We start from the raw sequence: 23703 nt of genomic DNA, 5'->3' as shown, positions 1-23703 counted from the left end.
TTTTGACTCAACATTAATGTCATTTTTTAGTCTGTTATTTATCTGACTTTGTCTGCACATTCTAAGGTTTAGCTGAGTACAATGGAGCTGCCTGCTTGTTCAGTGCCTCCCCCCTGCTGCCATGTTCCCCGGCCTCAGGGCCTCCTGACCTTCTCTCCTTGATGTCCTGGAACAGGGCTCGCCCGTGCCAAGTCGGTCCCCAGCCACACGTACTCCAATGAGGTGGTGACACTCTGGTACAGACCACCGGACGTCCTGTTGGGTTCCACCGACTACTCGACCTGCCTGGACATGTGGTGAGTGTCCGCAATGCAGTCCATCTCCTCTGCTGACGCTCCGGCGGCCCATAAACCCCTGGAACGGGTATGATCCTCATCATGTGCCAATCGAACATTGAAACAAGTGGGCCAATCAGTGTTTGCGAGACTAAACAGGAAAAAGCAAACTTATAGAACCAAGTGCAGCAAATAATGTCCAGATGTGGTTATGCTGAAGTACTTTAAACTGATAGCAGGTTATATCTGTTATCGGTACTAAAAACTTGCTCTTGCTTGAAAAAGCTAGATTATGAATGTTGTTACTCTTTAGTTAGCGACCAGAGCTAATGACGTTCGGTATATGCAGTAACCCTGAGCAAATACCTGCTTTATCGTGCTAAAGCACGAGTTAGTCCTACTGCTGTAGCCCTGTGACGGTAAGGGCAAGTATGGGATGTTCTCCAGTACACTACTCAGTTGTAGCATCAGTTTATAAACATGGGGGGGGGAAATAAACAAATGTCTTCATGTGTCTGCATCACCAGCGGACATCCAGGTGTGAGTGGTGCTGACCGTCCTCAGAGAGGGTGATGTTAGTCAGACGCATATATGGAGGGAGAAAAATGGACACATTGGTTGCTGACCTCAGCTCAGGAGCTACTTTGAGAAGTTTCAACGTCGAGAGTCTCTGACTAGACAGGCGTGAGGACAGCTTTCGGGGAGCACGATGTCCCAGTGCCAGGCTCTGAAACTCACCTAAGAACATGGTGCTCTGGGGAGTTCAAGGGATTCTACACTCTGCTAGAACGTTCTAGAAGGGAAGAGCTGCTAAACACCAGTGTCATACCCACGAGGGATCCTTACCTGCGATAGGACTATTTTAATTGCAGTCCCTCTCACACAAGTCATTAGTTACACTGCCATTGGCTTCCGTTATTTTTCGTGCAGCCCGCTTATTATGGGATGGAATGATGTATTGAGGAGATTATAAGTGCGTGAGGTGATTTATGCATGCCGGCACTTGCTGAGAAGGTATCTGCTGCACTTTAGGTATATGGGGAAAAATCTTAATCACGGCCATAAGCTACTGAAAAATGATTCTCTTCATATTCCGCATGCTGGGGACGGGAGCAGCAGACTGCAGATTAATAATATGATTATTATGGGATGTTATGGGAGTTATAACATTGTAGCATGAGGGGAGATAGGGGTGTGTGGAGTGTACAGGGAACATAGTAGATCCTCACTGTTTATTCAGTGCTTATTCTGACTTTATAAATGCTCTGGTACCTTCCATCATGTTCGAGTAACTGTTGGCCAGATCATCAGGCTGATGTTAAGCTCGAGGTGTCTTCTGAGGAGGTGGCTGAAGCCATCTGTGATGGTGAGGTTCCCATGCCTGCCTGTTCCACCCGTCGTGAGGTAAAAAAAAGGAGCGTAGGCAGAGCGTGGAGGTATGGAGAGTGGAGGAACGAAGGGTACAGACTAAATGTTTAAACGAGGCTGTGGAAACAGCAGCGTCGGTGAGGGCAGGGGACAGGATTCAAGCCGCCACGGAGAGTCGGAGTGAGGCAGAGGTGCGGACTGGCCATCGGGAAGCTTGGGAATTTTCCTTGTGGGCCGTCATTTCTTCCCTAACCTTGGCATTATATAGCGTGTATACCAGGGGTGCCCATCCCGTCGGTCGAGGCCCCTGGTCAACAGGGGACCAACTTGGCACTGGGCTGCTTTTCGACGCCCGTCCACCCCTGAAGTAAGGTGCCAAGCAGAAGAGCGGTGCTTCGGGGGCGAGGAGAATAAGGGGACGGTAATGCCAGGGGGCCGGCTACAGTGCCAGTCAAAATTTCGGACACACCTACCCATAGAAATGTTTATTTGTACCATTTTAGAACAAAGACATCCGAACTATAAAATAACATTTATGGAATTATGCCCTGACCAAAATAGTATTAAACAAAAAAACTTAATTTCTTTGGTGGGGGAGGGGTCTCTGTGAGAAGGTTGCCAGTTCTTAACCCCAATTGCTCCTGGGACTGGGAGACCCCACTGTCTCCTCTATGCCAGTGCCATGAGGTGGCCAACTGGGATGCTTTTCCAGCTGAAGGACTCACCTGTGTCCGTTAAGTGCCATATCTGTGGTTAAAATTAATCACAGTGTCCGTCAGAATAACCACGGTATTTGGCCCCTGACGACGACAACATTCTCCTCTGACAAGGTTTACTTTGCTGCCGGTTAAGAATCGAATCAAAGAAAAAAAAATTTGATTTTGATTTTGAATAAAATTGGGAAGTCAAGTTGAGTCCCACAGATGCACAAAAACCACAAAGACGTCTGTAAGGACAGCAGCAGTATGTTAATCGGTGGAGTGAGAGTTGGCCCCTCGTGACCAGCTGTCTGTGTGACTGACAGCAGGTCATTAGCGTAACGGGAATTTGAGAGGAGGCCCAGTGGTACGATAAGAGATTAAGATACGAGTAGGAAGGTATGAGATAAGTGTAATAGGAAGACAGAAGGAAAGAGAGATAACTTAATTGTAGAGGGAAAATATCAAATAAGGTAGCATTTGTGGTAAAGAGAAACGGGTTTGCAGGTTATTCTGCCTTTGGTCGTTTTTGGGCAAATTAAGATGAAATACTGCAGAAATCAGAATGATTGTGACACCTGGGACCTGATTACTGCGGAATTTAAAAAAAAAATCTCTCCCTGGACTCAAACAAATATAACAATGTAATTTATGTAAAACGTTACAGATATTTTAGACAGCCCCGGATTGGACTATGACACAGGACACAGCAAAATTAACAGTGAATAATATTTAACCTCACCTTGGGCTTCAGTACAGATATTTTTTCATTATCAGGAAAGCTTGGAGGTTTTTGTGATGTTGATTAAAAATAAAAAATGAAGGTTTGGTTATTTAATTTAGAACTAATTTAGAAGTGGTGCTTGCAGTCTTAAGTGAAATTCAGTTAAAAGATTTCCAGAGTAGCTGAAAGCCACCGTCAAGGATACAGGCATGCAGCGCTGGTGGGGGCATGCGACACCGGTGGGGGCATGCAGCGCTGGTGGGGGCATGCGACGCTAATGGGGTCATTGATGTTAGTGGGGGCATGCGATGCTGGTGAAGGCATGCGATGCTGGTGAAGGAATTGACGCTGGTGGGGACACGAGACACTGGTGGGGGCATGCAGCACCAGTGGGGGCATGCGGAGCTGGTGCAGGCATGCAACACTGGTGGGGGCATGTGATGCTGGTGGGGGCATGCGATGCTGGTGGGGGCATGCGATGCTGGTGGGGGCAGATTGCATGCCAGCCACCAAGGCCAACCCCTTCTCCCTGCTTCTCCTCACTCACATCCTCTATCCTCACTTCTCACCTCAGGGGTGTGGGATGCATCTTCGTCGAAATGATCCAGGGGGTGGCCGCCTTTCCCGGCATGAAGGATATCCAGGACCAGCTGGAGCGGATCTTCCTGGTGGGTCCCGTACCTCCCTCTGCGTTGATCCATCCTGGGCTGCAGGGCTCTGCCCTCTCACCGCATCGCCGCCCGGTGGGCACACGGCATCTCCAAGAGCCTCATTTGGATGTAAATCAGACCTGCGAGCCTCACGGCTGCAGAGATAATTGATGGAAAGAGTCACTTGGGTGCGGGATGCCTTAGTGCTAATGTGCAGCTGCGATTTATTGACGTGGGCTGCCATGTATGACATACGTATCAGATGAAGTATTACCACATTCTGGACCGTATACATAAATATTTAAAAAGCCAGCGGTGATTTTTCCATAAACTAATTATTGAGAGTAGAATTAATGTGCTGTGGGAATAAATTATTAAAACGTGCATATTAAACGCATGCCATGCATCCGATCTTTATCAACGACATGCAAGGCGAGAAGGGGCATGTTGGGCCGGAGACGCCCTGTTTTTGGGGGGGGGGGGGGGTGGCTTTGAAGACTTCTTCAGAGATGGTTGGTGGGTATATACAGACCAGAGGAGCCTCCCCAGAGGTGCTACTGATCACTGTCTGGTGTCAGGCGGGGAAAGTTCATCAACGCGGTCATTCGTTTAGCCCCCCCGACCAGGCCAGCCCACTTTCAGGCACGGCACCAAATAATTGCCGTAAACAGAATCACGCTTTCTGGGGCAGCATTAAGTACGTGAGCATTTTTGACCGTTGGGGTGGAGTTTATCAGGAGAAGGTTCGCCATCTTTACAGAATCCCCACGAGAACCGGCGGCCTCCTCTGTGGGACGCGAACCGGCGGCGGCCTCTGTGGGATGCGAACCGGCAGCCTTTCAGAGGCCACATTCTATCTCTCACTGGCAGGATGTGCAGCCACTGCCTTTGGTTTAAAATGTCATTTTTCAAAGTGCCGTCACTCTTTCGCTGTTTTAAATGCCAAGGGCACCATTTATTTTTTCTTTTACATGCACAACGAGTCACTCGGGTTTGCAGACAGTTTAAACACACAAAGGAATGTCACTCTGATGTGTCCTTCGGGGTTTGAAGCAGAGTATGTTCTATCGGTTCTGAGGAGCTGGATTTGATGGTTTCGGCGGCGTGTTTAATTGGGTGGAGGTCCGCAGTAAGCTCAGCATCCAGCCTCAGCGGGACAGGACCTGCAGTGCTGAGCGATCAGTGAAAAACGCAGTGGAATTCGCTGGCGTGTCAGACTGACCTCGATGGAGATGTAACCCGCTCCGCCCCCTAGTGGAGCTCAGAAGCATTTGGCAGGGCTGCCAAAGTGGAGCGCCGCGAGTTTGTGAGCAGAGCGTTACTGTCCCGCTCAGGACAAGATGAAGGACCAAAATGTCAACAGAGCATTTAAGATGTTTCAACTTGCGATATTTTGCCTTTTGACAATATTTTGCAGTGTGATTTTGCAGTGTGATTTTGCAGTGTGATCGGTAGTCAGCATTGAATTTTGATCTGTTCCCAGGCTGGCGATACGCCGCACGGCACTGTCTACTGATGTCGGCGATAGCAGCACCCACACAGCCACACTCCAGTCTCTGCAGTGATCGCAAGTGTAAACATCTCATGCAGTGTTTAACAACGTAACACATGGTGTTTTTATAGGACAGTGCTTTTTTTTTCTGTGTTTGACCAAATTGTACAGGTATTTAGTTAGTTAGAGTAATTACTTTAATTAATGTACATAATCAGTGACAGTAGTTATTTGCTTATTTATAGTATTCATATTCGACTTACGACTTATTTTCCACTTACGTACGATGAGCACATCAGAACATAACTGTATCGTAAGCCGAGGAGCACCTGTATTTCAGTATCTGAGTGGTATCCATCCATCCATCCACCAATCCATCCGTTCTGTAGTCATGTTTTCTGATCTGGGATGTCAGTCTATCATTGCACACATGTACTGCCCCCTGGTAGATATTTAACAGATGTATCTTATTGTGTTTATTGGTGTTTATTGTATTTATGGATATTTCAGTGGTATGTGTCCAAAGGATATTTCCCGGTGTCTCTGGGTCTGCCGGCGCTGTGAGATGGAGTCTGGCTGATAAGGGTCTCTTAGGGCACCCCTGGGTCGAGCTGGCCGCGTGATGGAGACGGCGTGTGGGGGGGTAGTGCCCTGGTGCCACCCGCTCCCTTTTTGCTCTGTAATTAGCAGTATGTACTGTGGAAGCACGGAGGTTCATTGACTTCAGCGTGTGCATGGGGGGGCGGAGGGGGGGTTTGTGAGTAGCGGGATAATGACCCTTTGTGGCTTTGTCTCTAACGGCCGGGGTGTGAGGGTAATTCCGGCTCATCTGCGCGTGTCCTCCGGTGCTGGGTCGGGTTACGCGGACACACCATCCAGAGATGCGGGCATCATGCCTTTAAATGGCAAAATGCTGGGATTTAAGGGAAAAAACATATAGGTTGAAGTTAGTTTTTAAAAATCAAATATAATAACATTTAGATTTGAACAGTATACATAAGGCTGGGTTGGGCTCCGGACCCCCCAGGATAGATGGAGGTAGACAGGATAAGGTGGATGGATGGATGGACTTAATGCTAAAATACAAATAGAAATATTATCCTATTTTTTTTCCCAACAATGTCCAAAATAATAGCTGTAATGTCCTATCGTGGTTGTACAGAAGAGTTGGTTTTCTTAAGTAACTGAATTTTAATGCATTTAATATTTACTCTTTTGAGGATGATTTGTGTAAACAAGCATTTTACATTAAATCTAAAGAAATGATCATGGATCCTCTTTTGAAACCTGAATAGCACCCTCATCACAAGCCAACCAGGCTCAGGTCCTTCATTTCAACACGCTACTTAGTTACTGGGCATTGGCGCCCTCTGCTGCCTATTCAGAGTTACTACCCCTAGTATGTCGGCTGTAACTAGCCACTGGTAATGCTTATCTGGAGCAGATACTTTCCATTATAAAAGCCCAGCTACATTTAAATGTGGCCATTTTTAATCTCTGGGATTTTACTGCACAGTTAAAATGGTTTAAATAATTAAACTATTTTTGTAGGGACATTGCAGCAATCATAATCTGGTACTGGTGAATTCTGGGATAAACTTTTTCTAAGCATGGCCAAATGACACAAAGGAATTCCTGCTTTCCAACAGTTATGAGATGACATCTGTTGTGTACATAATTCAGAATGACATCTGTTTGATGCAACAGTCCTGTCAACAGTCCTGTTGTTTAGTTGAATTTATGCGATTATAACAACGTGGATGGTATGCATTATATGCGTGCCAGGGTTATAAAATATACATAAATTAACCTTATGAAACACAAGCATTTATAAGGTTAAGCCCTATGCAACTGGTATTTAATGATCGCATGAAAAATAGATACATGACTGATTTATGTCTCAGTGAGCTTGTAAAGACTATTTATCTTTCATTAACAAGCTTTCAAATGAGTAACTCACTAATAAAACGTTGGGACGTTGAGCAATATAATTACACAAGGAAGGGAATCGCTACCTGGGACTCGAGAACCTCAGTATTCCCTTCTCTTCCTTTTCCAGACATATGTTTCAAAGACGGCAAACGGTCCAAGTTCTTGCTGCAAATCAATTCTGCTTTTTTTTTTTTTTGCCTTAAATAAATATCTCCAAAGAAAAGAAACAAAGGGCAGAAGAACAGATGTATTTTGCTTATTTGTCACTAAGGGAAGGTTGCGTCTGTTGCCTTTGTGGCGCTGTGTTTGTTGGGAGTGTGATTTGTGGATGGCTTCCCTGTGCCTTGTGTTGTGGAAGCGTGACTCAGCCTTATTTATTTATTTTTTTACGGAGCAGTGACTTGGCAGGGAAGTGGTGCAAAGAGAGCCGCGCCGACGGGGCTCCGCGGGCCCCGCCTGATGGAGCGTGGCCCTCCCCCGCGTCTCTGGCGGCCCACCGCGCTCTGCCCCTTTCCTGGCCTGCCATTCAGAGTGACTCCCCCCACTGCAGATGCTCTGATACCCCGACGACATTGTTCAACGCCGGGGGTCCCGTCACTCTCAAACCCCCCCGAAGTGGGGAGGCTGGGCAGCTTGGAAGCGGACGGCAGTTTTTGACAAAACAGCCGCTCCCTGCCACCCCCCCCCCCCATCCCCCTGGGTTGTTGGGCCCCCCAGCACTGAGCCTGGCTGCCCTTCAATCCTGGTCTGGAGCCCATCCACGCTGCTGGTTTTCTATCCCAGATAAAAACAGACCGAGTTCCTGTATCTTCTCTGCTTGGCTAGTCCTGCATACATGGCCAGACCTGTCGAGCATCAGGAGCACCTAAATTCCTCCAAGACCATCGTGTCCCATAAACAAATCTACACAGGAGTAGCTTCAAAGTTTAAGCTCGTGATTGAAAGCAGGAAGCAGATGACACTGTCCAAAAGGAAGGTTGGATAGATTGATTACGACCCTTATGGTTTCAGCTGTGTTTATATAGTAATTATATTCTCTGGTCACATAGCTGTCCTCTGATATGCCTTCATCCAGCTCAGTCACCGCCTCTGCTTATTAAAACTTTCCTATTATCTGAAATGTTTACTTCCTCAAATTAAATGTTAAATGCTCTTTCCTATTACAGATTAGACACACCTGTATGGTAATACCCCCAATTCAGACATCTTCTTTTTGATTGGCAGGTCCTGGGCACGCCCTCTGAAGACACCTGGCCAGGGGTCCACTCTTTGCCTCACTTCAAACCAGGTGAACACGTCTGCTCGACCTTGGGCACGGATTCATCGAGCGGTCAGCGTTTTCTTTGTGCGTGGTTAGGTTAGCTCAGAAGCACCAGGCCTCTAAGGAATGGGTGAGAATATGCATATCATTAAAGATTCTGGTGATGATCTTAGCCACAAAGAGAAGAACGGCATAGAATGGAGGTTTTGCCCCTAGTGATAAGTTGGGATAATTCCCGTGGTATCTTGATTTGTCAAGCCAGGACTATGGTACACTGTTGTAGTTCATCTCTTTGCCAGCAGAGGGCGCTGTTGGTTCATGGAGTCTCTCTGGGTCTCCGCTTTGCGCTTGAGGAGCTGTAACATACCACAACACCCCGCGGAGGCTGCAACACCTGAACAAATCATTTGAAATGCTACTGGGTCTCTTAGTCACATTTTCACAATAAGTGCCTTTGTCTAAAAATGGCATTTCTGGTCAGGGAGGAAGAAGAAAGCAGTAGGTGAATTTTGGGGAGATTTTAAGTTTTTTACACTGCAACAATACTCTGAATCATATGGGCTTTCCCACTAGCTCTACATACTAAGTGGAGTAGCTCTGTCATCCTCACAGTTGTAGAGTAAACTCTATTTGGGGGGGGGGGATGGGCTAATGGCCTCTCTGGCCTTTTTATTTGCACCCCCACGTAAGATGGAGGGCTTCACACAGCACGATCCAGCAGGGAGACGTCTCTCCCACGGACGGCACTGGAGGGCTTACACAGCTGGTCCTGATCAATAGCTCCGCGGTAGGGAGGCACACAAAATTACAAGCGGCCCGCCGCCGCTGCCAGCCCTCATTACCGCGGCCCAACGGCAACGGAGAGCCCCCCCCAGCAGCCTCAGAGACGGGTGCAAGCAGAGGGGATTACCAAAACAGACACCGTCTCTCCCCCCCACAGGCCGACGGCCTCTTTCACTCTCCCCAGCCGGCTCACCAGAGCCCTTCCGCATGGGTGCAGGGAGTGGGGGGCGACCTCCCTGCTCACCTCCTGTCACCTAAACACCAGGAGGCTCTTAACTGGGTCCTCCACAGGCAGGGGGAGGACCGGTACTCGGAACGCTTTGTCATCGATGTTGCAGTGAAATATGTACTTGAAACCCATAGAATCATGTACAGAACAATAAACAAGACGAATAACAACTGCAACTCTGGAATGACAGCACAGTGGGCAGGAGATGCTGGGTATCGTTTATGTAGACGTTAAATACACCGCATGGGGCACCAGCGTGACATGCCCCACAGTTTAGGGTTCGAGGGAGCCCAACAGAAGATCCATCCACAAAAGGCCCATTCTCCTTAAGTTTGTCTTTGGCTCGCTGAAGTCAGCTGGGGTTGTTCTGGAGGTTCTGATCCAGCAACGAGGAAAGTGAAAGTGACCTAGTGCGTAGGCTGCCGTGTGTAACCATGAGTGTATGTCGAGGTCTTCATACTGAACGCTGTCATCTTTGGCAGGTGGATATGAATCTGTGTTACATAAATATCCCGGTTATTCTACGGCCGGCATCATTTTTTCCAGTACTGCTTGTTACAAGTTCATCCAGTACAGGGTTTCGTCTGGGTTGCTCGCTGTCCCGTGCTTCACAGTGGGAAATCATTTGACAGGAGTCCGTCGTGTAGAGTACTGTGACACGTCACCGAGAAGAGCGGGAGCTCCCCAAAGCAAGACAAAAAGCCGTCAGGAGGCCCAGGCTGACAACCCAGCCCTGCAGCGGAGCATCCATACTCTCGATCCCACTGTCGTTAGCTGATTGCTGAACGTGTAGAGAATCGATCATACAGCCACTCTGTCTCTCTTTTTCAGAACGTTTTACTGTGTACAGCCCCAAAAAGCTGAGACATGCGTGGAACAAGTGAGTACTTATCCTTTACCTACAAGTGAGTACTTATAATTTGCCAATAACTGAGTACCTACATGTGAGTACTTCTCCTTTACTTACAAATGAGCACCTACAAGTGACTACTTATCCCTTGCATTCAAGTGAGTACTTACAAGTAAGTATTTATTCTTTACTTGTGAGTAAGTATTTATACTCTACCTACAAGTGAATACATACAAGTGAGTATTTATCCTACTCCTGTGTCTAGAGTTTTTATTTTTTACTCCTTCCTGTGGGGCCCTGAATTTGGGCTGCAGTCAGCAGCACTGGATGTCACCACAGGAGGGGCGCATGATCATCTACCTTGATTTATTTGGTTAGAAATATACTAACTGAACGCTACATCCCAGCTGAGTTTCCATTAAAACGTGACCTCATGTCCCTCCTGTACCCAGGTGTTTAATCCCAGCACAGATAGTGCTGTAATATCTTTCCAAACGTTATCTTCACTTTCTCAGTCTGTCTGCCCTCTGTGGCTGTGAGTCTCGGGTTGGTACCTTCATGCCTCGTTCAGTTCAGCGCAGTGATCACATTCGCTGGAGCAGATGTGGAGGGACTGTGTTCCTACAAAGAGCCTTAGGTCATGCTGTACATCAGCAGTTTATTTTAGAGGGACCCCCCACCTTCCATATGTTTCCATGGAGCCCCTTTTGCTCTGTCACCAAACTGACATTAGGTGATTGGTAACACCAATCCAGGGCGTTATCCGGCACAGCTGCACGCCGCAAGGACTCACCTCGGCAAATCGATAGGCGTGATAGCTGAGATGCAGCCCGGCAATCACCCGCCCTGCCAGAGCAACGGACCCAACGAATCTCGTAGTTGTTAGGAATGCGAATGCCCTAACCACTCTCCAGGTTGCCCAGGGCTGGTTGGGGGGGGTTTGGGGGGGTGGGGGGGGTATCAGCTGCATTTTTATCACACAACCTGCTCATGATGTATTCACAACTGTGCGAACAAACAAACTGCATGTTCATGTTCAAATCTTCGGTAGAACGTAAGGTCGACTTCCACAGGACAGACTTGGGGGGGGGGAGTATCCGATTTATGGACTTTATGTAATTATTTAGCTTAGGTGGACATCATGAAAACGTAACGTGCAAAACTAGAATTACACCAATTACAATTACGAACCAATTCCCTGTTTTCCAATGCAAGCGAGTCCAGTGATCCTGAAAAACACCTGAAAATCAGATGTGCTGAAAATCAGCAGGTGTGTCACTGGGAGCGTAAACATCACTGCGTTTGCAGTGCTGCGCGTGTCAGGCAGCATATAGACCTGGGATGATACAAAGGGGTTTGGGTTTCATTCGGGCCCGTCCGTCAGGGTTGGGTAATACAAAGAGCTGGCTCTGCCTTCTCAGAGCTGATCAACCGGATCAAAGGACGACAGTTGACAGTGTCAGTGTGACCGCAATTTGCCCTTCAGCCACGAGGTAGCAGGTGTGAGGCTCTTGAGAGGGACGTCTGTGTCACATCCAGTGTTCAAAGGAAATCATTTTTGTAATATGTGGTGCAGGGTAGCAGTTGCTCTCAGGCTGAATTTGCTCTGCAGTAATTCCGATTCCTTGACCTAATAACCCCCCCCTTTTTCACGTTTGACGTCTGCTTGCTACTGCGTGCGCTGACTCTCGCTGCCCTGCTGACCTCTCCAGTTACGGATTTGACGCCCGCCAGTGTATGCATGGCTGGTCTGAAACGTGACCTATCAACCTTACAAAATCAACCCCCCCCCCCCACACACACACACTTCCCTTACTTCACCATTCAAACCTCCAGGGTCAGATACTAGAGAACTGCGGTTCTCAATTTTTTGCACTGGGACCCAGTTTTTACCACGCCATCCCAGTCGCAATCCTGTATCAAGTATAGGTTTAAATTAACACTATGATCAAGCTCACGGTGCACTCTGCAGTTTACGCCAATCAATGCCTATCGCACACATCTGATTGGATGTGCCAGTGAATTTTAAATTAAGCATCTGTGGTTTGACTTCTTGGACTGGTTGAGTGTTCTTTAGTTTTGCGCTAAGCGGTTGCAGACCCAAGACTCATTCATATAGGCTAATTCTAGGATTGGGGCTGGGAAATCTGATCGTGGATCAGCTTAGGAGCTTGCTGGTTTTAAAATGCTTACATTTCCAACTCTGGCTCGTGACCCTTTAAGAACATGCATTTGGGTTGTGACCCATGGATTGAGAATCGCTGCCATAGAAGAGTGAAAGAGCCAAACATGACCCAGCCAAAATGATGCCTTTTTAAAAGGGTCTGCGGTGTGCTGATCGAGTGACGCTACACAGCAGAAGGAAAATGTTTGCAGGGAGAAGGACCTTTTCTGCCAAGCCCCTGCTACAACTCACAGGACAAGCACACAAAGTTTTCAAGACACCCCTTGTAAATCGCTGCGTAAATAACCCCAGCCTCCGGGAGAATTAGGAGAGTTAGACTCTGTTAATAACTGACGCTTGTGCCTTTTTTTGCAGGGATTTGTGTTCTTCTCTTTAATGGGGGGGGGGGGGGGGGGCTCGTGGCTGACCACTACTCCGTGAGCCGATGGGGACACTCAGGCCTCCGCGTTCCCTGGTACTTCGGAATAATTAAAATGTTTGTTGGAGTTATAGGGGAGGATGAGAATGAGCAGAGGGATATCCCCTTGGCTTGTGCTGGCGTCCGGGGCTGACTGTCAGCCCCTCACCCCCCCCCCCCGTCTTCCTGGGTCCTCAGTCCTCTTTACTAGCGTGTCGTCATGGCTTATCCAGGGGGGTGCGTTTTCTTGGCGGAAAACGGCACAACTCTGTAGACCGGCCTTTCTTACCTTGAGTCCCATAAGGGCATTTTGCTGAGATTAATGATAGGGGGTGGTGGGGGGGGGCTTCCTGCTGTGTGTACAGAGGCAGGTGTTAAGAGAGAGAGAGTCGAGCTGCACCCTTTGTGTGGGTCTGTGTCAAGGTCAGTCTTCATCAGGGACCCTTAATGCTCACCGATTACCTACCAACCAGGTTAAACTCTCCAAAAATGACACCTGATTCTGTTTCTGGATTTTATACCCAGACTCTGTTAGTCATGAAGACAGTTTACGCTGATATTTAAAATGAATGTTACTGCAGTTTGTGGTTAGTTGTTAAGCCCATGAGTATATTCAAAAGAGGGGAGAAAAATTTGAATTTTTAAGTGCTACAGTATGTACTCAGGAATAAAACAGTTGCAGAACTAGTGGCTAATGAGTCTAATACAAACAAAAGATGAGATGATCCCCACCCCTCTCTCTCATCCACCTGGCTGCCGTCCAATCAGAAACCTGTAGAATGTCAGCCTCCATGGCGTAGGTCTTTGATCTATGGCCAGATTCACAATAATGTCCATTTAGAAAGTTCTGGAACAAAGCGTACAATCATAATTGCTATAAGAATTGGTGTTTTCTGTGTTCTGCTTCTGGACCCCAAGCTCACAACATGTATTGTGCAGTCCATGGAAGCCTCTCTTGTCTCCTGACGAGTATGTACATACCTACTCTATTGTGTGAAGAGTATGGTGTTAAATAAGAGTAAACAAGTGAAAAACAAAAGCTTGTATATGGGTTTGTAAGAGCACTGCTATTTCTACACTTTCAGAAGGCATCCTCCTTAGTGAGATCTTGCTGAGAGCTTCAGGATCCATTGAGAATTAAGCACAGAATTTGAAAGTCTTCTGAAGAACAGAGAAGTGATGTAGGAATAATGTGGAAACAGTCCTTTCCAGTAAACGCTGCAGTGGGCAACTGTTCCAGCACTAAGATGATTTTTGAGTATTTCTGTTGATTCTCTTTTTAAAAGACGATTTCTGTGTCTTGCCAGTCAAAGATGTAAACCGTAGCTGTAGGATAGTAAGGCATTACAGAGTTGGCCAGCCGCGTATTTGTGGCAGAACAGCGGGGAAAATTCTATTTGTCCTGGAATTAAGATGCCGGAGCTCGTCGGCTGTGTGTTGATTTTCGAACGTTATCCCCTGATCGCTTTTGGACTCCTTAATTGCTTTTTGGCATTTTCCCTCCCGTTCACGGTCTTTATTGTAATGGTTCATCCGAGTTCAGCTGAGATCTAAAATCTCTGTTGGCCTTATGTGAGTTTTTTTTTTTTTACTTGACTTTAAACAAAGATATTTACATATGTCAGTTCTGTTACACTTTTGTAGAATAAAAACCTGAACTGACATGTAACTGGGCATTAACATTAACATGTGGTCGGCCATCTTTACATTACTGTTAGCAATGCCAATCGCTGCTGTGATATGTGGGGCATTTCATCTCATCATGCTGCACTTGGCCTGGGTTATTATTTTAAGAAGGTATAATTGCAGTGTCAAATGATGCCGGACTATAGCCATGACTGTACATGACTGATTGTTGGCTTACATTATGTTTTCAGACTGTATGGTACATCTGAGGATTGGCACATGTGCTGTTTTTCTCATGTCACATTACGGTCATTTCTACAGGTGAGGGTCATGATATACTGTGTTTAAAAAGAATGTTTATGCATAAATATGCCCTCGTATTGCACGCATTTAACAGGCCAGGACCCCATAACCCTTGTGGAGTGTAGCAGCCTGGGACCCCTATCCCTTATTAAGTGTAGCGGGCTTTAACCCCATAGCCCTGAGGGCATTTGCAGTTCGATCGTCTCTCTAGCGTGCCTCACAGAGCTGGAGAGCCTGGGAAGGAGACACAGGCCCAGCCTGAACCTTCTCTGTAGACCACTCCCTCCTTGCTCTCTCTTTCCCGCGATTCAGCAGTGAAATGTTGCTGTCACTATAACGCTGGTGAGGTGGCAGTGGTGCTTAATGACCGAGTGCCGTGTGTGTGTCTCCCGCAGGCTCGGCCACACGGACCATGCCGAGGACCTCGCCTCACGGCTGCTCCAGTGCTTCCCCAAGAGCCGCCTCTCGGCGCAGGCAGCGCTCAGCCACGAGTACTTCGGGAGTCTTCCTCCGCGGCTCTGGGAGCTTCCTGACAGTCAGTGCCTCGTCGACCGATGTCGCCCCCTAAACCGTCTGAGCCGGGGTTCAACCCACTGCTAGTTAAGGAGAGCAACCTTTGATACGAGCATCAGTCAACTAATATAGATCACAGAGATACCTATGAAAAGTATCAACCCAGTGCAACTCAGTGTAGCTACTGAGGTATAATTATGAGATTTAGTGATTGAAGCTTTAATGTACAGGAGGACTAGCCGGCTCATGGACGTCAAGGTGTTAAGAGGAAAACAAACATCCCGTCAAAATTCCTGCTGGATTCAAACAGCTGGAAAAAAAAAATCCTTTGCGACGTTACAAGAAAAAGGAGCTAATAGTTTAGACTTGTAACAGCTGACATGAAAGTTGTGGTTGGGAAGTGACGGTGTCACTTTGAGTGCTGACAGGGACGTCTTTGAAGTGCCGTCTCTCCGTGGACTCCCGTTGACAGAAGCTTTTACAGAGACCGTTCGGCGGTGATAATTTAGCGGGTCCCCGTCATTTACCGTTCTGAAGGCCGTGAAGTTAAAGGCAGTTTGGCACCGCGGGTAGCGATCGGATTCGGCAGGTTCCAGGAGGTGCAAGCGCACCGATATGGATGAGCTGCTCAACTTCCCCGTGATTTTCCTTGAGTCATGAATCGTTTGGGAAAATAATACCCAAACAGGGGCACCATGGAGACAAGCGTGCAAGCCAGGACAATCAAACCTCCTATGGTGAAACTCTTTATGAAAAGCTCGTCCTCCTGGTAGAACCAGTACAACCTCCGGTGATGTAAGAAGAGCGTGGGGGGTGCGTCTTGCATCTCAGTGTGTCGACAGCCCGCCCCCTGCACGAGGAGGCGACAGGCTCGTCCCGCTGTGTGTCATGGTAACGGCAGAGTGCGGGGTCTACTCAGGATGCTGGGGTGTCCAGTCGCTAATTTGGGTCCATTACGCAGTCGGCACTTAGTTTTATCAGTCAGCGGCTAAATCCCAGGATGGGGGGGGGACAGGGGCCCCACATTATCAGACCGGAGCAGGGCTAGCAGCAGAGTGCGACTCATCTGAGTCATTAACCAGCACAATGTGTGTGCTGAACCGGGAGGGGGGGGGGAAGAATCACAGCACAGGCTGCAAAATACCTCAGGGGTGCTAATTTTAATATGAGAATTTAATTTGTAATTTCACAGATTAAGATTTTTTGCCGGTATTAATCCTTCTATCAGCAGGCAGCAGGTTGTGTGACATGCATGGGGGGGGGGGGGGGTTCACTGGCTGCATAACGCTGAACACGGACGGGAAAGGGGAAAAAAGCTGATATCTTTTGAAGAGCAAAACGAAGATTAAATAATTTTGTTTCTAACTGGAGGCTGTTCTGACTGCCTACAGTGGAAATTTACAGTACGTCTCGGGGAGCGGAGTTTCTGTTGTAGGAAGATAATTATAACCACTAGTTGTTAGTATGTCGGGGGGGGGTGGTTAAGGGGGGGTGCACGTCACCTTACCGAGACTTAGGGGAGGCTTGCGGTTCCAGACAGAAGCTCTCCTGATCCACGGATGAGGGGTCACCGGAGCCCAGCAAAGACCTCCTCAGGGGGGGTGCGCATGTCTAGCCCGAGGACCGTAATCGCATCGTAGGCCCGTCCTGACACGGGCGTCACCTTTCTGTGCCCTCAGCCCGACCAGCTAATCCCTTTGAGACACCCATGGGAGTCAGCTGGAAAACAAGATACGGCACATTCCCGGCGAAGCCTCGCTGGTTGCAGTGGGTTGCTTGGCCTTGCCGTGAAGCTCTCTGCTTAAGGACATTTCGCCTGCTGTCTCGGAAATGCATCCAGTGTTACCGTGTTAAAAAAAAGAGAACAGCATAATTATAAGAACATAAGAAATTTACAAAGGAGAGGAGGCCATTCGGCCCATCGAGCTCGTTTGGGGAGAACTTAACTAATAGCTCAGACTTGCTAAAATCTTATCTAGCTCTGATTTAAAGGAACCCATGGTTTTAGCTTCCGCTACACTAGCAGGAAGACTTTCCATACTGTAACTACACGCCGTGTAAAGAAGTGCTTCCTCAAATTCATTTTAAAATGTTCTCCCGCTAGTTTCCACTTATGGCCACGAGTTCTAGTATTTAAACTAATTTTGAAATAGCCATTTGGCTGTTTTAAAGGCAGCAGTGCAGAACGTTGCTGGTTAGCGTGGCAAGCGCACAGTGGACATGGGAGCTCGCGGCTGCCCCTTGTGGCGCCTCCCAGAATGTCGAGGCAGGTGGTGCCACGAGGCCCCGAGGGAAAGACCGGAGGCTGCGGCTCCGCAGTATCGCCACGTATGGCTTCCGCATGCTACGGGGTCTCCTCCATGGGCTCGCCTTTACGGCGGAGCATGCCCAGTCTAACGTGAAATCATAGCAAGGAAGACTTGCCATTTTTTGAGCTAGTGGGCATCGATTCGGACTTCACGGCGGCCCACAATGCATCCTGCTCGCTATATCATGAATCATGCTCTACAGGCAGCACCTTAAATTTCTCCAGAAGTCAGGCCATGGGCAAAATTCAGGCTAGCACATTTAAGGGTGCTGAGGAGTTGAGGAGCAATGCCCTACAAACACAGTAACTACACTCACAGTGAGACTAAGAAAAAGGGCATTTTGCGCTTGGTTTGGATTTGGTGGTTACCATAATTTTCACAGTTTTCTTCAAAACCGGCAGAACTAGGATATTTTGTCACAAGATAAAATAGTGCCTAAGAGTCAGTCTGATTTCAGTCATAATATGTTTCCTTTTGTACAACACAGCAGAAAGGGAGTGTCTCAGCCATGAGGGATATCCCTGGACAATTAACAAATGTAGAACTGTCTGAAAATCACACATTGTTGGAGGCAGGCTCTACCATGTCATTGTAGCTATGGCGATATGATGGTTTAGCTGGCCCTACCTTCTCCTCGTCCTTCCCCACAGTGTCTTCTACCTTCACCGTCCCCAATGTCAGACTGCAGCCCGAGGACAGCGGGCGAGCAAGCGGGAAAGCTGCAAGTCACGCCAAGGCCTCCGGCAAGAACTGAGGGCAGCAGGTGAGTCCGTCGCGGGGATCGGATGGGGAGGTTCATCACGTGTGGATGTGGCCAGACAGACCACAGCCTGATCAACAAGTGTGTTGACTATGAGGAATTTTTTGAGTTTGACATCAACACACATTTGCTTATTTATATGATTGTTAATACCATGTATTAACATGACATTACACAGCTGTGCCCAGATGTAAAGTTTATACTATTATAGTGTTACAATCCTTCCTTATTAAATATAAAACACCCCAGAGTGATCCAGTGGAGGTTTGATATTTGCAGTGGTTTTCATCTTGTTGTTCCACTTTCAGTTCTCCTTTAATCTGGGGTCATACCGCTAAGCACAATATTATATGCAGACAGAGAAGAACGTGACGAGGATTCGGAAGTTACCCGAAATTCATGGGCAGGATGTTACCGTTGTATGGATTTGTGGCTAGTGCTAGACCTGATGTGGTTCGGACAGATTGGCGATGTTGGGTATCTGAGGATGCGTGTTTGGTGTGAGGGAGGGCATCATGCACAAAACCAAAGTGGAGACGTGCCAGCTGGCCTGACCCCGGAAAAATCTGCCCATCTATCCATCCATCCAATGTCTCACCACTCATCCTCGTCTCTTTAGGAAAATTCTGCTTTCATAACAGTGAGGGTCATTTTTATTAAGCCCATAATAGATCCCTGTCTGCATTAAACAGGGTTGTGAAAAGGTTTGCAAAAAAAAAAGAAAGAAAGAAAAGAAAAACAAGTAATTGACCGTCAGCAGCTGCAAATAATTTCGTTGTTAGTTGAGTAATGATGGCACTGAGCGAACCCGAAATGACAGCTTTAAGGTGCGGATTACATCTCGAATTACTGGCAGGTGCACAAAGAGACGTGCGGGTCTTTGAGGGAACTGAGGAAGACCCCCGCCTCCCACCCTCTCTCTTTTTGCTGCTGATGGCATGTTGATGGGTTCCTGCTGGGCCCCAGGACCAGTGGAGGGTTTGGACAGTTTTCCAGAGAGAGAGACCTCATTTGAAGCCATTATGTGTTATAATGATGGAGGTCTTACCATCAGTCAGGGGCGGCCGATCAAAACGCCTGTCAGAATAACCACAGAGCGGTTCAGAGCCCACAAAGAAACGTCCCGTCAAAGGTGATCTAGCGAGTGCCTCTTTTTTTTAAAGTAGTTTTGATGTGTTTTTTTTTTGCCTCATAAGTTTTTTCCTGGCCGCTGTCAGCACGTTTACGGTTCATGGCGACGCAGGTTGGAGTCCGTTCATGGGGAAATCGTGTTGGGATTGGCCAGCAAAGCAGAGCGGCGGGAGATCCGGGTCTCGGGTCTGTGCACAGAAAGGCAGCCCTACGATTTTCTGCTCCGAACGGAAATGAGCCCAGTGCGAACCCAGTGCGTGCTCTGCTGTGGCATTCATATTGAAATGGCCTCCTTTGTTGCTGAAAGCCGAAAGTCCGTCGCATGGAGAGTCCAAGAGCGATTGGTCTCTGATTTATAGATATACGTGTTGCTGCAATGTTCAGGAAAAAAAAAACACAGATTTGTGAGACACATTAGAATTGAAGAAGTATGGTGGGGGAAGGACAAGATTAATTCAGACTTCTGACCGATCCACCATGAGGAATAACTGGCAATTCGGGTGTTTAAGCTTGATGTTAATTTCACTGACTCTCCTCACCCACAGAACGCCAAATGTCTGACCGACGGGGAGCTGAGTGTGAGCAGAGCGGAGCTGGCCAAGTCGCGTGTGCGTTTTATTGAAGCGCCTTTGCGTGGGCTATGCCCAGCCAGGGCTCGCAGGAAATTCCCACTGGAGCGGCTTTTGTGTTCTCTGGCTGCTTTAAGACAGGCCTGTGTGGAACTGACATAAAGGGCTGTCTGAGCGGATAGCCTGGAAGGATGCTTGAATGAACAGGGGACAATGTCCACCTGACAGTTACGGGGGTGGGGGATGTCGGGGAGAGAGGGGGAGAGAGAGGAGGACGGAAAAGTAGAGGGAGAGGCAGGGAGATGGAAGGAAGTGGGGAGAGAGAGACAAAAGAGAGGGAGGGAAAGAGAAGAATACAGAAGGAGGAGGGGGAAGAGGGAAGAACAGAAAAGGGGCGTTAGGGAGAGAAGGAGTGAGATTGGGAGAGAGGGAAAGAGAAGAGAGGGGGAGAGAGGAGAACGGAAAAGGAGAGTTAGTGGGAGAGTGGAGATGGAAAGAGATGGGGAGAAAGTGATAAAAAGAGAGAGAGGAAAGAGAAGAATGCAGAGGGAGATGGGGAGAGAGGTGTGAGTGGCAGGTGTTCATCTCTAGATGATGATTTCAAGTTGCTGCATTTCAGGACGCAAACGCGAATAGCAGCGAGACAGCGAGCCAGAGGCCGGGTCCTGGTCCCCACATTGGCCTGCCGGAGGGGGTGCGGTCTGAGTCCCAGGCTGGGCTATGGAGGCAGGACGCTGGGACGGCGCAGCTGGGCTTGGTCACCCTTCTTGTGCACTTCAGGCCCGGGTGGCTCAAGGCATGTGAGGGCAGCCTTACAGTCACAGAAACCCTACATTGGAAGCTCAGAGGTTCTTATGCCACATGACCTGGTTCTGGAAGATTCCAGGCTACATGTGCAGCTGAAAGTCCATCAGTCTTTGGTATCACCTCTGGATCTGAAACAGCCACTATCACCCAAGTACCAATTTCATGAACTGAGCTGAGCATGTTTCTATTGACTGAAGATTTGAGGACTTCACAACAATCCTTAATGGAGTTCTGCGAAGGTCTCTAAAAGGCGTCCATTTTTCATTGGCAGCCAGTGGTAATAAGACCTCGCGACTAATGGGGGGTCCCACTGCCTTTATCGTCAAGTGAATTGCAACAAAGCTCTGATTTACATCTAAATTGAGTTCTTATTTCTTGCTTTGTAATTTTGTCCACAACATCAGCTAAATCGAGACAAGCCAGAACGAAAAGTAGGGGTGGTTCTCAGCCTGAAAGTATTTCTGGTCAATAAGCTGTTTGAGGGGCTAAAACTCTTTTAACTTTTTACGTCCTTGGCAGCGGGAAGGTTAGACCCCAGATCAGGGCTCTGATGACATTTTAATTGCCTCATTAAACCTCAAAGCTATTCACTGGACTGGAGTTTATTTTCTGTCTTTTGGCTGTAAGGCTGTAACTTTGGCAGCGCGTGTTATCATGGTAATTTATCTCCAGTACGTGTCGACGTGGCTCGATCGGGCTGCAGCTCGGAAAAACCCATCTTACAACCTGCCACGCTCCAAACGCACCTCTCTTTTCGACATGTGCGGGTCTAGTGTGGACTTTGCATCCTTCTGTAAAGTCTGAAAAATGTCCAAAAATAGAATTTAAATCATTCATCCTAAATTAAACCTTAATATACCCACACATTCTTAATAAGGAATTATGCACCGTCAGTACAGCCTAAAAATGACGTCACTCAGAAACTATGGGTGTTGGCAAAATTCTGAGTGCATTTCTGAAATCGGGACAGAAAAAAAATAATAAAAGACACCCCTTAGTGACAAAATCTGTTGACTGGTGCTATCCATCCTGAAAGGTGAGGCTGCTGATGGTCCTTCATCAGAGCTGCTTGATCTACATGGTCAGTTCAGGGCACTCATTGCCGTCACCAGTGAGCTTACAGGACCCCCCAGTGGCCCAAGGGACCTGCGGGCCGCTCTCATTAACTGGCCACGAAGGTCTTCTCGCAGTCACATCCAATTCTCTGGCCCCCGCCTCAGACTGATTGTGTACACCCCCCCCCCCAAACCGGACACATCTCCGAGTCGTGGGAGATTTGTGCCAAGGCTGAGTGGCGGCCCTGGGGAGCCTGGCCCATTGGACCTCCCCTTTCAGCGGCTCAGCGAGGATGGGGGGGGGGGGTTTGTAGGGAAAAAGCCAGCCAGCGGGGGGGGGCTATGGCACCTAGGCAGCTGGTGCCCTACGAAATGGGGTGACTCTGGCTGGTTACTCCACTGCCCCCAGGCCCCCAGGGGTGGGGGGGGGGACGCCCAAGGGTGGAAAATATTGTAAAAAGGAATTGATTTCATGTATAATTTGTTTATCGCTGGAGGGAACAAATACTGCACCTCTGACATGTGTTGGGTAAGTTTGACTCTGAATGAGACACATTAGCATAATCTCCTTAGCTAGCTGGGCTCGCTTGCTGAATGTCTGTCTCGCTCCGCTCCCCACACCCACACACAGACAGCCACGTGATAATTAACGACTTCAGCCCCTGAAATAACGCATAGAACAGGGTGCTGCGTTCAAAAAAAAATTAAAAATCGTTAGTCTTCTGCAACAGTGAAGCATGTTATTAAGAAAACAGAAATCTGAATTCTTAGCGACATAGTGCGGGTAAAGGAAATAAGAGAATATCACGTAACAACGAAAATCAACACGGGTCATTTCCCGTGAACTTCACCAGTGCACGTGTCACGTGTCAACCTGCGTGTCGCGGTAACCACGCCCCTTTTTCTGGGCATGGAACCGGCAGGCCTGACCTCACGCCGGGAATTCCGCAGACGCGCCGGTGATGGGGGGGGGTCACTGGTGAAATGGAGGCCCTTTCGGGAGACTCAGGAAATGAAAACCTCACCCCACACATCTCATTTCACAGCACATGGGCTTGTCTAATGAGCAAAGCACAATCTCCCTTCGCTCTGTTTTTTTTCCGCTGGAAAAAAATTGCATTTTCTGTCTTTGAGTCACTTTTCACTAGATCAGCTTAATTATTTCTCACTTTCTAATTTATTTTCCCATTGTTCAAATTTACAATTAAAATCCCTCCCTGCGCTTCAGTTTGTGAAATCACCAACGTCTCAAACTCAACATTAATTGGGCAGTTTTTTTCCCCTATGAGTCCTGCTTTGACCATTCAGCTCAGTAAACACGTGTCTGTTTTTTTGGGTGCATCCCTTTTCCTGAGTTAGCAAACTGCTGAACTCAAGATAAGGAGCGTTTAAAAAATGAACAGGCAGAGAGACATCAATGGTTTGTTTTTTTGCGAGCGGTTAGCGCACCCTGGGCAATTTGTGGGGAATTGTTAATTATGACTAAACAAGCTCTTTTTTTAGGTGGCAGGCCCCCAGATCCAGCTGTCAGGAGTGTGTGAGATATTGAATTGGAAGCCTGACTGCCTTGTCAGCCAAGGGGACAGGTCGCTTGAGATGTAAAATAGAGTTGGGGGGGATGTGGGGGCTCTTTTTTCTGACGGTTGGGAGACCCATTTGCATAGTTACCCTCCAAAAGGGTGGAGGGGGATGGGAGGGGGGTCGTCCAGGCGGGGGTGCTGCTCATGGGATGGGGGGTTAATCCGAGGAGGGGCCTTCGAGCGTCGTCAGCCGTGCCTTTGTTCTG

At 48.0% G+C, this 23703-nt stretch overlaps 1 protein-coding gene and 1 long non-coding RNA gene across 11 annotated transcripts in view; one reads left to right on the top strand and one right to left on the bottom strand.

Annotated features, from left to right (window-relative positions):
- Window positions 1-23703, top strand: part of LOC111852255 (cyclin-dependent kinase 14) — a 79709-nt gene that overhangs the window by 30136 nt on the left and 25870 nt on the right. For 8 of the 10 annotated variants that reach the window (XR_011984848.1, XM_072705349.1, XM_072705348.1 and 5 more), the window contains 6 exons: window positions 176-296; window positions 3640-3733; window positions 8364-8427; window positions 10244-10292; window positions 15169-15308; window positions 18246-18358. Coding sequence is in view for 9 of the 10 variants with exons in the window: in XM_072705349.1 (XP_072561450.1) it covers window positions 176-296; window positions 3640-3733; window positions 8364-8427; window positions 10244-10292; window positions 15169-15308; window positions 18246-18349 (572 nt within the window). In the remaining variant the exon portion in view is untranslated. Of the gene's footprint in view, window positions 1-175; window positions 297-3639; window positions 3734-8363; window positions 8428-10243; window positions 10293-14721; window positions 15033-15168; window positions 15309-18245; window positions 18359-20674; window positions 21458-23703 lie in introns of those variants that run through there. The other 2 variants (XM_023827925.2, XM_072705350.1) reach the window with 2 other exon arrangements.
- On the bottom strand, window positions 242-17130 carry LOC140581833 (uncharacterized). Its single transcript, XR_011984849.1, has 3 exons — window positions 16794-17130; window positions 3635-3870; window positions 242-354 (listed from the first exon to the last, which is right to left on the bottom strand). It is a non-coding gene; the product is annotated as an uncharacterized lncRNA (long non-coding RNA).

The sequence above is a fragment of the Paramormyrops kingsleyae genome, chromosome 23 (assembly GCF_048594095.1).
Source record: "Paramormyrops kingsleyae isolate MSU_618 chromosome 23, PKINGS_0.4, whole genome shotgun sequence".
Classification (NCBI taxonomy): domain Eukaryota; kingdom Metazoa; phylum Chordata; class Actinopteri; order Osteoglossiformes; family Mormyridae; genus Paramormyrops; species Paramormyrops kingsleyae.
The sequence above is the reverse complement of the archived record's forward strand: the minus strand, read 5'-3'. Positions and strand labels throughout refer to the sequence as shown.